At 42.5% G+C, this 13,611-nt stretch overlaps 1 protein-coding gene across 1 annotated transcript in view; it reads left to right on the top strand.

The window, feature by feature from the left end:
- Positions 1-13,611, top strand: part of Rnf130 (ring finger protein 130) — a 27,484-nt gene extending 13,873 nt beyond the window's left edge. Inside the window, exon 3 of the mRNA XM_028775921.1 lies at positions 13,067-13,611. Within this exon, the coding sequence (XP_028631754.1) occupies positions 13,067-13,176 (110 nt within the window). The 3' untranslated portion in view covers positions 13,177-13,611. The remainder of the gene's footprint in view (positions 1-13,066) is intronic.

Here is a 13,611-nt window from a genome sequence, read left to right as displayed (position 1 = left end):
TGGTTGGTTGGTTGGTTGGTTGGTTGGTTGGTTGGTTGGTTGGTTGGAATAGGTGGAGAGCTTTTGTGATTTTTACAGTGCTTAATGTACCAAAGCTTCTTTACTGGCACACCTCATCTGTCACAGAGGGTACTCAGTGTGCACCTGGGAGGCTTCTGCTGCTACTAGGTGCAGTGCTGTGTGGGTGTGTGTTGTGTCTAGTTGGTTAATACTTCTCTTCTGTCTGTTCTGCTCATCACAGACTGTGGGCATTAACTCTTCACCTACTGTTGTTAAATCCTCTGCTTCTCCCTGTAGTCCTATTAGGTTTTACCCATACTGGGTTCTTCTGTCATGCATATGGAAGTGGAGAAATGTTTAACCCACAGTTTGCTCATTACATTCCTACACACTGAGCTTCCTGGTTAAAGGTCCCCCTTGGTGGCACAGCCATCAGCTGACCTTATTCTCCAACAGATGAGTTTGTGGAGTTGACATCTTCCTTAGTACAGTTCGGTGAATTAGTAATACAGTCCCTGCCACCTCATCTTATTCCAGCGGAATCACAGTAATTCTCCCTCTGCAGTTTCTTCTCATTTGTGATCAGCTGTTTTCTTTCAAAACAGTCATCAGAAGATGGAGGAACACAAACGGCATTGTTGCTGTGTCTGCTAGTTCAGTGTTGTTCTCTCTCTCTCTCTCCTCTCTCCACAGATTCTAAGTCTGTAGCATCACACACTGCTTCTCCAAAAATAAGGACTGTTAAATAATTCTGCAAGAACTCAAACATAATTTTGGCAAGAACTAAAAGATAAAAGGGAGTAAATGTATAGGTTGAGACTGGAAATGTAGGCCATCAGTAACTGAGATAAGAATGTGGTATTTTGTATCTTTGATATTTAACTGAGGTCAGGTTTTCATGTTTTAATCGTGATCTCAGTAACCAATAAAGTAGTGGGGTGTGTGTGTGTGTGTGTGTGTGTGTGTGTGTGTTTTGTACATTACAAAGTGTGTTTTTTGTTCTTTGGGCCCAATACAGAATTAGCATCAAAATGAAATTGTTTATTTTTAGTAGACATGATATGCATAGAGTTAATATATAAAATTAATTTTTTCGCTTAGTATTTTAAAACTTACAATGTGACTGTATTTACGCTGAGGTGGGTATTTCAGCTCTAAATCCTTGGGGAAGTTTTTGTAATCGGTAAAGTGTACATTGCTTTTATTTTAGTTTGTTTTTATTTTTTAACCGAAAAATAAATGTTTTTGAGAATATTCTGTATCAGGGGAGCCCTGTCACGAGTGGACCCAGAGTTGGTAAGTGTGTGTAAAGAGGAGCTTGTAGAGTCTCCTGGTTCTGTGTTGGGCTGAAGGCAGCTACAGCCGCTAAGCCTGGAAAAGCATGCCTCGTTTCCCTTTGGCCAGCAACGTTCTAGCTTTAGACTTTTTAAATAGCAGAGAAAAGATTCCAAAGTGTCCTTAACTTTTTTCTTTCCAGTTGTTTGGTTTTACTATAGAAAATTCCTTATCCAGAGTCTAAGAACTGGATTTAACAGAAAGAGACAACTCAAAAATTGAACCTGTGATTGTCTACTCACTCTACTTACTCTGAGTATAATGTGCCGCAGCTCAAGCTGACCTGTGAGCCAGTGTCTACTTTATGTTGATTTCATCTACATTAGAATGTATAGCTGACAAGCATGAGACCCTTGCCTGACTCACTGAGCGTCCAGCAGCCTCAGTCTCCTCACCAACGAGGAAAGGTTACTGTAGCAGTGTATAGGGCTTGAACAATTTGGAAAGTTGTGTTAGTGAAGGTGCCTGGCTCAGTAGTTTCTGCATTTCCTTCCTTTATTTAAAAAAAAAAAAAAAAGAGCTGATCCTGCAAAGCCCTTCCTGGTATTGAAAAGGGGAGAGCCTTGTCAGGCGTATTCAGCCTAAGAAAGGCTCTGGGCCTCTAAGGTCTTACAGCTCTTCTTCATTTTCCTTCCTGTTCACAAAGTGAAAACTGGGTAGGCCAAGCTGTGTTCGCCACAAAAGAACAAGAGGTCCCTCTTTTGGGGAGATTGCATAGGCAATGCTTAGAATCTTAGAAAGGCTCACTCTCACCTCCCACTGCTTTATGTGAGGAAAGCTCTCTATGGAGATCCTAGCCTGCTGCTTTCCACCCAAACCTAAGACACAGTGACAAAACAGCCTTCTGACTTAGGATCATGAACTGTCTGTCACCTGACCTGGAAGGAGGGCCTCTACCAGTATCCAAGCCTTTGTAAAGTGAGGATCAGAGCAGATTTTGAACATTAGTTTTTAAAAGAACATTCAAGACAATAGATTTATAAACCACTGTTAAATTTCAGAACACAGGTTTCCATAGTGAAGGCTTTGGAGACTGTTTTTGTTGTTTGGAAACAAGGCCTCTGCTAGTTCAAGTTAGCCTCACCTTTGACATGTAGACAAGGGTGAGCTTGGCCTCCTAAACTTCTTCTCCCCATTCTCCCAGTGACGGTGCGTAAACCCAAGGCTCCATGCATGCTCATTCAGCACTTACCAACTGACAATACTCCCCAGCCTTCCCAAACTAATTTCTACATGTTGTCAAATCTGAGGTATTTAGTGGGCTTATTGGATACCACTGAGCATAAGGCTGTCTGCCTTCACTTTGTGGTATTTTTTTTTTTCGTTTCATCAAAAGACACAGTAAACAACCTTGGATCTGCTTCATCTAGAGACCCTGGAAAGCTGTTGAAATGCAATTAAATTGTGATTGTCTCAGAAGTGATTGTTACTAGGTCACTAGACTTTCTAGTGTAGAAACAGTTATGAAATTCAATTAAATTGTGATTGTCTCAGAAGTGATTGTTACTAGGTCATTAGACTCGCTAGTGTAGAAACAGTTATGACTTAGACTGAGTTAGGCAAAGTGGGGTAGGCAACCAGCATTTGGAAAGCTGATGTAGGAGGATCCCAGCTACATAGTTGAGACCTCATAAAAAACAAAAAACCTTTACATATAAGGAAAATAATTACAAAGGGAAATTCAGGAGAAAACAGACAACAGAAAGAGTAATAGTGTGTAATTTTAAGTGATGATTAAAATACTAAAAATGTCTTGAAACTTGTATGATGCCGCTATTCATGTTACAAATCTGTGACCCTGAGTTCTAGAGAGGCTAGAAGCCAGTGCTCTAGGCATTTCTCTCAAGAACTGAATTCAATGAACTATAGACTGTCATGAATGGAGGACAGATGCACAGCTGAAATATAAATCAAGCACAAAGGCATTTCTTTGAAATGGTAATGAAATTAATGTCATTTTTTGATCAAAGAAGACACCAATACTAAGAATGAAAACATGTGACTACAGAGTGCACACATCAGAAACCACAAAGAAACACAGGCAAGAGCAGTGAGATCCAGAGTTCTAGGGAGGGAAGTGGAGAGCTGTTTGGTGGCGGTAGAGCTTCAGACTTGCAGGTTGAAAACGTACCGGAGACTCCCTTCACAGTAATATACATGTAAAAGTGCTCAAGATGTACCAACATGTCTCTAAATGAAGATGCCAAATTCTGTCCGTACTTTTTGCCACAGATTTTTTAAAGTAGCCATGGGGGCAGGAGCAGCAGCTAATAGCAAATAGCACTTCCTGTTCATCCAGAGGACCCGAGTTCAGTTCCCAGCACCCATGTTAGGTGCCCCACAACTGCCTGTAACTCCAACTCCAGGAAATCTGGCCTCTTTAGGGATCTGCACTCAATGTGGCATACACTCATACAGACCCAAGCGCATAAATAAAAAGTAAAAATTTTTTAAAGTAATGATAACAATACTGGAATTTTGTCAATAAATTCTAAAGATTAAATGTTGATAAATGTCTTTCCGTTCAAAATTGGTATAATGAGAAATAGGAAATTAAATTCACCAACATCTAAGTAATACATTGCATCCCAAAGTTAAAGTCATTCCTCAAAGAAAACCCTAAGGTCCAGAGTAGTGGTTCTCACCCACTACTGCTGTTAACACTTTACTACAGTTCTTCATGCTGTGACACCCAACCATAAAATTGCTACTTTATGACTGTGACTGTGACCGCGACTGTTATGAACTGTAATGTAAATATCTATGTTTTCCAATGGCATTAGGCAACTCCTGTGAAAGGGTCATTTGACTCTCAAAAGAGTCGAGAACCCCAGGTTGAGAATCATTGATATAGGGCCTTCTACTGGAGAATTCTTTGTAACACTTAAGGAAGAATAGGAAAGAGGGAAACTTACCAAGTATTTCTGTGATCCACATAGCATCAGTACCAGTTAACCACAGTTGAAAGGGAAAGAAAGGGGAGATAGGTTAATTTGCGAATACAGATGTGAATATTTGGTTTTGTTTTTATTCTCTCTCTCTCTCTCTCTCTCTCTCTCTCTCTCTCTCTCTCTCTCTGTGTGTGTGTGTGTGTGTGTGTGTGTGTGTGTGTGTGTGTGTGTGTGTGTATGTGTTTTGCCTGCATGCCTGGTACCCAAGAGGACAAAAAAAGGCATTGGGTTCCCTAGAACTAAAGTCCCAGGTGGTTATGAGCTGCCATGTGGGTGGGAAATTGAATCCAGGTCCTCTGGAAGAGTAGCCATTCCAGCTACAAAATACTAGGGGAAAGAATTGTGATAACCTGTAAGCAGGAAAACCTAAGAATTTGTTGGTGTGTGTGTCTATATCTGTGTGCATGCACACGTGCGTTCATGCGCGTGTGTTGATGTCTGTACATGTTTGTCTGAATGTATGTCAGTGTGTGAGACTCCATGTGTGTCTGAGTGTGTGTCTGTGTGTTTCTTCTGAGACAGGTTCTGTTGTTATCCCAAGCTTGCTTTGAATTTAGGACAGCCCTGTCTTGGTCTCCCCAGTGCTGGGATCACAGCCATGTACTATATCCCTGGCCCCGGCCATCTGTGGTTTTGTTTCTTTGAAAATGAGGATGTTTGAACTAATTGATGGAGGGGGGTGGGGGTGGAAAGTTGTGGTTCTATCTTAATGATTATACGAGAAAAAATTTGCTAAAATTCCAAGCTGATTCATAAAGAGAATGACCCACAAAACCGTGACTTCCGTTCCAAGTGAATGTATTGAATATACAGCAGGATCGAGGGAAAGAAGCAAACAATGTACATCAGAAAGATGGTAGAGTGTTAGTTCTGACACTTCACTGTCCAATAGGCCTGACTGGAAAAGCCTGGGCACCCAGCAGTCCACCAGGGTGACTGACCAGTGAAGAGGGTTCCAGGCAAAGTGTTCTTTTGCGTGAGACTTTCAATCATTTCTTCCCACCTCTGGCGCTCTTGCATCACAGGATAAACTGTAGCTGAGTCTTACGCTTTGTGCTGGACAAGGGGGTGGGGTATGTAGCAGCCCCGCCTCCAGAGCCAGCTTTTCTCTGAGCTTACACAGCACATGGCAATTTACTAAGACAATGTTTGTCACAGATGCCAGATCTTGACTGTAATGCATTTTAAAATGGCCACAAGCATCATGCTGCAAACATGCTCCTTCCCAAGTGTAAGGAAGCACACCTACTGTGAGTCTCCTACCACACTGTCAGGAGTGTTAGCTACTACAGCAAGGCAAGAAAAAGAGATGAAAGGTATAAGTAAAAAATAAGAACTAAAACTACCACTGTCCACTGACAACTTAAGGAGAAAATCCTCAGAGCCTATAAACCAGCTCTTAAAATGAATAAGCAAATTTAGCAGAATCAGTCACACATTGTGGTACCAAGCCAGGCCCAGTGGCATGAACCAGCTACACAGGCTGAGGGAGGAGGGCCATCTGACCCAGCAGCCCTGGCCCCAGTCAGCAGGCTCCTGTCGTTTTAAAATAATACACCAACAATAAGCAATTAAAAATGAAATTTTCAAAAAGATACTGCTTACAAGAGTATCAAGTAGACAGCCTATGAAGGAATAAATCTGAAAGAGACGCAGGGCTTCTATGCAGACAGCTACTATGCACTGCGGAGACATTCAAGGTGATCTAATAGAAGAATCGTCACAAGTTGGAGGACAGACAAACTCAGTATTGTCTCATATTAATCTGCAGGTCCCCTGAAGGTTTCGTAAGATTCTAGGAGGCAAGTGTGGAGAGGCATAATTTGACAAACTTGCTAAATCCCAGAATATAAGCAGAGGGCTTTCAGAGACTGCATAAGCCAAGAGCAGTGAGCTCATGCAGTACTGACTCAAGGACAGAGTAGGAGCGTCTCAGTGCTAACTTCCGAACACTGCATCTAGGGATGCTTTGCAGCAAGAGGCAGGAGGGCCTGCGCAGGATGGCGCCATGTCTGCACAGGTGAAAAAAATCAAAATTCCTGCCATACTTGAAAATTTAGACCCAAATGTGAAAGGCTAAATAAACAACAAAGCTTCTGTAAGGTAAAATTGAGTATCTTCAAAACTTTGGGTTTTGGCAAAGAAGCAAAGAATTAATCATGACTTTAAAAAAAAAAAAAAAAAGCACAAACTGAGGGCAGTAGAGATGACTCAGCAGTTTAGAGCACTGACTGCCCTTCCAGAGGTCCTGAGTTCAATTCCTAGCAACCACATGGTGACTCACAACAGTCTGTAATGTGATACACACACACACACACACACACACACACACACACAAATACACACACACGCACTCACTCACCGAGCCAGGCATAGTAATGAATGGCTTTATATCAGCATTCAGGAAGCAAAGGCAGATAGATAGATCTCTATAAGTTGAGGCTAGCATGGTCTACATAGTAAAGTTCCAGAATAGTCAGGGCTAAGTAGAAAGAGCCTGTCTTCCCGGGCGGTGGTGGCACACGCCTGTAATCCCAGCACTTGGGAGGCAGAGGCAGGCAGATTTCTGAGTTCAAGGCCAGCCTGATCTACAGAGTGAGCTCCAGGACAGCCAGGGCTACACAGAGAAACTCTGTCTCAAAAAAAAAAAAAAAAAAAAAAAGAAAAAAAAAAAAAAGAAAGAAAGAAAGAAAGAAAGAAAGAAAGAAAGAAAGAAAGAGCCCGTCTCAAAAAAAAATAAATGAATAAAACTGTAAAAAGAAAAAAAAACCAACAAATCAGGTGATGTGATAGACAAGTTGATCCATACCACAACTAGAAAATTATCAGAATATACTATGTTAGGAAAAGGTTCCTGAAATATATATCCGTCACTAAAGACTCACTCAGAATAAAGACTGCCAGCCAGGGCTAGCAGGGTATTTCTGTAACCTCAGTGCTCAGAGCTGAGGTGGGAAGGTCAAGGTTCAAGGAAGAGTCTGGACATGGTTTTCCCCAAAGAGAAGGGAGAGGCAGTCATGCTAGAGAGTCCCAAGAGGGACTGGCAGGGCACTGGTGGCACTCAGCTTCTTAGGTCAGGGGTCTGCCATCTATGGGAATTCATAGATTTACACATTTCTTAATAATATCATGTAGCCAATAACAACAGCATCAAAATCAAGAAAGGGATCACAAATAGCCTTTACTTCCTTGGCAAAAGCAGCCTCACGCCTCTCTCTGAAAAGGGTGTGTGTGTGTGTGTGTGTGTGTGTGTGTGTGTGTGTGTGTCTGTGTCTGTGTGTCTGTGTGTCTGTGTGTGTGTGTCTGGTGTGGTGCGGTGTGGTGTGTTTTCAATGACACCAGTTAATAGATACAGATTAGTGAACTAAGTGTGGACATTCTTAGTTTCTACTCTCATTAGGTGCTAAGGGTTGAACCTGGGACCTCAGCATAATAACCTTGTGCTCTACCACTGAGCCTCGTTCTGACCAGCCAGGTGCAGGGGGCAGGTCAAATGCTGTCAGCTGACCCTAACAGAAAACATTAGCTCGTCTCAGCTTCTGATGGCTTTAGCTCTTCCTGCAGAACAGAAAGCATTTATATTTACCACTTTAAAACATGTTGTACTACTTAACACTGCTAGATTATACAGGTTGAACTGGAAACCAAGATTCAGTTGTCAGAAAACAACTCATTTTCTGTCTGGGACCTGACTCTAAGAGGGCCACTTTGTACAGTCAGTAAGTATCTTTGAATTTAGTCTGGTTTTTAAGATACAATTGTTTTGGCCGGGCGGTGGTGGTGCACGCCTTTAATCCCAGCACTTGGGAGGCAGAGGCAGGTGGATTTCTGAGTTCGAGGCCAGCCTGGTCTACAGAGTGAGTTCCAGGACAGCCAAGTTTACACAGAGAAACCCTGTCTTGAAAAACCAAAAAAAAAAAAAAAAAAAAAAAAAGATACAATTGTTTTTTTAATTTGTCTATGTGTATGAGTAGTTTGCTTGCATCTATGCCTCTGCACCATGTGCCTGCAGGGCCCAAAGAGGCCAAAAGAGGGCACCAGATCTCCTGAAGCTGGAGTACAGGCAGTTGTGAACCTCTATTCTCTTAGCTGCTGAGGCATCTCAATCATGACACTAGGATGGATGAGTGCATAAGATGGAACTTCAACTGTAATTCCTGCCAGTTCAAACATTATAAGATGTCTGATGTCTTCCTTGATGATGTCATAGGAGAAGAATCTCAATAACCTCGGAATTGGTGAAGATTTCCTTAATCTTACTCAAAAAGTACAGGCTAAGAAAGGAGGAAAAGTCAATAAATTGGATTTCACCAAAATTTGGAACTTGTTCTTCAAAATTCATGTTATTAAAATGAAAAGCTTCTGTTGAAAAAGTATTTTCAAAACATCTCTGGCAGGGCTTGGATCTTAATTTTTTACATATATATATATATATATGTGTGTGTGTGTGTGTGTGTGTGTGTGTGTTTTTCAAAAAACAAAAGCAGGTGGCTCATGACAGCACTCAAGGCAGAAGCAGGCAGATCTCTGTGAGTCTGGGGCCAGCCTGGTCTATATAGCAGATTCCAGGCTATCCAGCGCAACATAGATCTCCCTGTCAAGAAGAAGGAGATCTGAGGAGCAGCTCCACGGTGGAGCTCTGATCTAGTGTGCACAGTGCCCTGGGATCAAGCCCCAGCACCCACCCCCCCAAAAAAGAAATAGAATTCTCGGCACAAGCATGGTAGAATGCCTGGTATTGGTAATCACCAGCAAAGGGCAAATCAAAGCTACCTGGAGGGGGACTAGAAAGATGGCACCGCAGTTAAGAGCACTTGCTGCTCCTGCAGAGGACTTAGCTTCAATTTACAGCACCCACATGGTGACTCACAACCATTGTAACTACAATATCAGGGGATCCAATGCCTTGGTCTGATCTTCGTAGGTACCAGGCACATAAATGCACAATACACACACACACACACACACACACACACACATACATGCAGGCAAAACACTCATACAAGAAGTGAAAATAGAATCTTGAGCTGGAGAGATGGCTCAGAGGTTAAGAGCACTGACTGCTCTTCCAGAGGTCCTGAGTTCAATTCCCAGCAACCACATGTGGCTTATAACCATCTATAATGAGATCTGGTGCTCTCTTCTGGCCTGCAGGTGTGCATGCAAGCACAATGCTATATATACATATACATATACATACACATACACATACACATACACATACATATATATAATGAGTAAATCTTTTAAAAATTAAAAATCTAGGAAGAATTTTTTTAAAGAAAAGAAGAAGAAAATAGAATCTTAAAAATTAAGAGGAGAGCTGGGTGTGGTGGTGCACACCTGTGATCCCAGCATTTGGAAGATATAGGCAAGAGAATCAGGAGTTCAAAGTTAGCCTCAGCTACACAGCAAGTTCCAGGCCAGCCTGGGCTACTGAGACTCTGTCTCAAAGAAAGGGAGGAGGGAGGGAAGGAGGGATAGAAAGAGAGGGAGGAAAAGAGGATTAGAGAGAAGAAGGGCAAGAAAACACTTAAAGAAGATATCACTTTCTAGAAGGACTAGGATTTAGAAGGCTGACACAGGTTGGTGAGAGGCACTGGCGTTCTCATACAGTGCTCAAAGGGCTAGAAAGTAGCACAGGCACTGTGCATAAAACAGCCTGGGAGCCCCTTTACAAGTTAAGTGTAGATCTCCCTAGGCAGTCCACGCCTAGGCATTTAACCCAGGAGACAAGAAATCATATATTCACACAGAGCTTTCAATGATTCAACATTCTAGAAAGATACCAGATAACCTGTTTCCACGGTAATAGGAGTAGGCTGGTAAGAGGGGAAGGGATAACTAAAGGATTCCAGGACATTTTGGCAGGTGTTGGACATGCTCATGTTCTATAGTCTGGCTATGCTGGTAGGCATGTACATAAAAACTATGTTCTTCTAGATTTATTGTATTCATTTGTGTGTGAGAGACTATATACAAATATGTGCTGGTGTGCTTGTTTGTGCAGATGCAGAGGCCAGAAGAGGCCATGCAGTCCATCAGAACTGGAGTTACAGCTGTTATGGGAAACCCGGCTTGTTGCATGGGTATTGGTATCTGAACTCTGGCACTCATGATTGTGCAATGCACTTGTAACCACTAGGCCATCTCTCTACCCCCTACAGAAGCCCTTGAAGTTGTACATTTTAATCATGTTCATTTTACTTTAAACTTTCAAAAAATAATTACTTGGACCATTGTTTATGGGAGAGGAAGGGACAAAAATAGAGAAAAAAATCCTAATATTCCTTAGTGGGAATTAATGTGATAATCTGCATCTAAAAATCAGTACCTTTAGGCTGGCAAGATGACTTAGAGGTAAAGGCACCTGCCACCAAGCCTGACAACCTGGCTTTCAATTTCCGGGACCCACAAGGTGGAATCTACTCCTGAAAGTTCTCTTCTGACCTCCACACAAGCTGAATGACATGCAATCACCACCTCCAACGCCCTCACAAAATAAAATGTGTTTGTTTTTAAGACAGAGTCTCTCTATGTATCTCTGACTGTTCTGGAACTTGCTCTGTAAACCAGGCTGGCCCTGAACTCAGAGATCTGCCTGAGATCTTTCTTACGCACGCTAGGACTAAAGATGTGTGTCACCACCACCTGGCACAAATAAATTTTAAAAGAGAAAAAAATTAAGTATGTTATTTAAAGCATAAAATTTACAAGGATCACTAAAAATTGAACACTCTCTGAAGTTGCAGACTGTGCCCTTGAGAACACATGGTGTCAGCTGGTTGTGTAGGTCTATGTTCAGCCACTGAGGCACAGAGAGTAGGAGAGGTCCCACATGAGAACAGTTGGAACCCAGGCCTGGAATCCCAGCGCTTGGGAAATGGAAGCAAGAGGACTGTAGTAGCAGGAAAGGTGACTCCGTGGTTAAGAGAATTTGCTGCTCTTCCAAGGATCCCACTTCAGTTCCAAGCATTCACATGATAGCTCACAACTGTCTGTAACTCCTCCAGTTCCTGGGGATCATGAAGGCAAACACACATATGCATAAAATAAAATTAATTTTAAAGCCACTGGTTGTGGCGCACGCCTTTAATCCCAGCACTTGGGAGGCAGAGGAAGGCAAATCTCTGAGTTCAAGGCCAGCCTGGTCTACAAAGCAAGTTCCAGGACAGCCAGGGCTACACAGAGAAACCCTGACTTGAACAAACAAAACCAAAAAAATTAGTTAAAAAAAATTAAAGATGATTGCAAGTTCAAGGCCAGCATAGTTTCACTACATAAAGATATGCTGCTCCCCCCCCACACACAAAAAACCACCTCAGATTTCATTAGTGATTAACAAAACCATGTGACAATATAGCTCATATAATTTAAGAGTTTTCATTTGTTTAGGGTGCTTGTATGCTTGGGTGGGCAGATGAGTAGGAGAGTGTATGAAGAGGACAAAGGTCAGTGAAGGCATTGTCCCTTAGTCATTTCTTAGTCACCTGGTTTTGACCTGGAGCTCTATTCTTAGGCTAGACTATCTGTCAGGGAGCTCCTGGGTGTGCTGGTCTTGGGAGCGTGCCTTCCCAGACCTGGGATTACCCTCAGTTTTGTATGCTATCATAGATGGGGACTAGGGCCCTTGGGTTCTGGAGCACTTTTGCCTATTGAGTCATAAATTAAAACTTTAATTTTAAAAACTATTTTATTAAATTTGACTTAGTCTATGTTTTCAGGCCCATATCTGCTGTGCCACCCATAGAGAGTTCTGAGGACAGCTTGCAGGAGTTAGTTGTCTGGTTCCACCGTGCGAGTCCCAGGGATCAAACTCAAGTCACCAGACTTGACAAAAGCACTTCTTCAGTACAAAATTTTCAATGTGTTATCAGATCCTCAGAACTCATCACCCAAAATCCCCAGGGTTTCCCAGCTGCTGGAGTACTTCTGGGTACTCACACCTGCAGGCCAGGCTAGGACAGATGTTCAAAGGGGAAGATGATTTAGAGTTCTTCATATGACTGTGTCTATAAGAAGTCTTCAGATTAATCAATCCTTTCAAAAGCATCAGGCAACTGTTGTTTGAAGAGTTACAGTGATGCCTTCAGGGAATATACATATTTTGGAAGGTTTTTAAAAAATATTTATCTTTGTTTTATGTGTATGAGTGTTTGCATATATGTATGTGTGCCGTGTGTGTGCAACGCCCTTAAAGGTCAGAAGATGATGTTGGATCCCCTGGGATTGGAGTTAGGGACAGTTATGAGTCCTGATGTGGGTCACGGGAACTGAACTCCAGACCTCTGCTGGAGCAGCAGGTGCTCTTAGCTGTTGTGCCATTTCTCCAGCACTGAGAATGCATATACTTAAAATAGCATACGAAGGACTGTGGGTGTGACTTAGTTGGCAGGGTGCTTGCCTGGCATGCCTAGCATGGGTTTGTGCATTTCATGAACCAAGTAACACATGTTTTTAATCAGGAAATAAGAGACAGGAGGTTAGAAGTTTAAAGCCAGCTATAGAGAATTCAAGGCTAGTCTTGTCTACATGAAACCCTATCTCAAAAAAAAAAGTGGAAAACCAAGTCCATCTTGCGTACAAGGCACAGAGGCAGCTCAAAGGTGTGGAGCTCCTCTGGTGTGTCAGAGGCCCTGCATTCCAGCCCCAGCTCCTAGGAACATAATCGCTACATTATTTTCTTTCTAGTAATAAGTTTCTAAAATGATCTCCATCCTCCTTCAAGGTTCTACCCAGGCAAAGGCCATACTAAGTCTGTTTTCTTGTTCCTTCTTCAGGTGGACACGTCTTTCACCGGAACTCCCTGTCACCTCGTAGCCTAGTGTATGAAAGCGAATTCTCCACAATCGAACCTTCTTTGGACATGTATGATGAGAACAAAACCTGATTTTTTTTAAAATGGGCTATTGGGGGTCTCTCCTTTTGAGATTTGATTTATGGTCACCTTTATTACTTTGTCATCCTCTGTCATCGTCCGTCTGGGAAGAATGGCAGTACCTCTGGGTGCAAGTTGGGGTTCAGGGTTAAATTACAGAGTTTCCCCAAGGTGAAGTTTGAGGGCAGCATTACTGCCCAGGTGAGCCTCGTGGTACCACCCAGAGCTGACCACTGAGCATGGGCACCTCAGGAGCTTTGCTGTTTCCAGAGAAGAAACCAGGGGCCAGGGGTTAATGATGCGTTTGTTGCAAATGTGTCTGTGTCCCCAAATAGTCACATGCTGTTCTGTGTCAGGGTGGCATGGGGGTTTTTGTAAAATACATTTTGTGGTCCTCACACACACAGGAAAGCCTGCAGATAAAACGTCTCCCTGATGCAGAGTATG

Source organism: Grammomys surdaster, unplaced genomic scaffold (assembly GCF_004785775.1).
Source record: "Grammomys surdaster isolate TR1022 unplaced genomic scaffold, NIH_TR_1.0 262, whole genome shotgun sequence".
In the NCBI taxonomy this organism is placed as follows: Eukaryota; Metazoa; Chordata; class Mammalia; order Rodentia; family Muridae; genus Grammomys; species Grammomys surdaster.
This window is presented reverse-complemented; position numbering and strand designations above follow the sequence as displayed.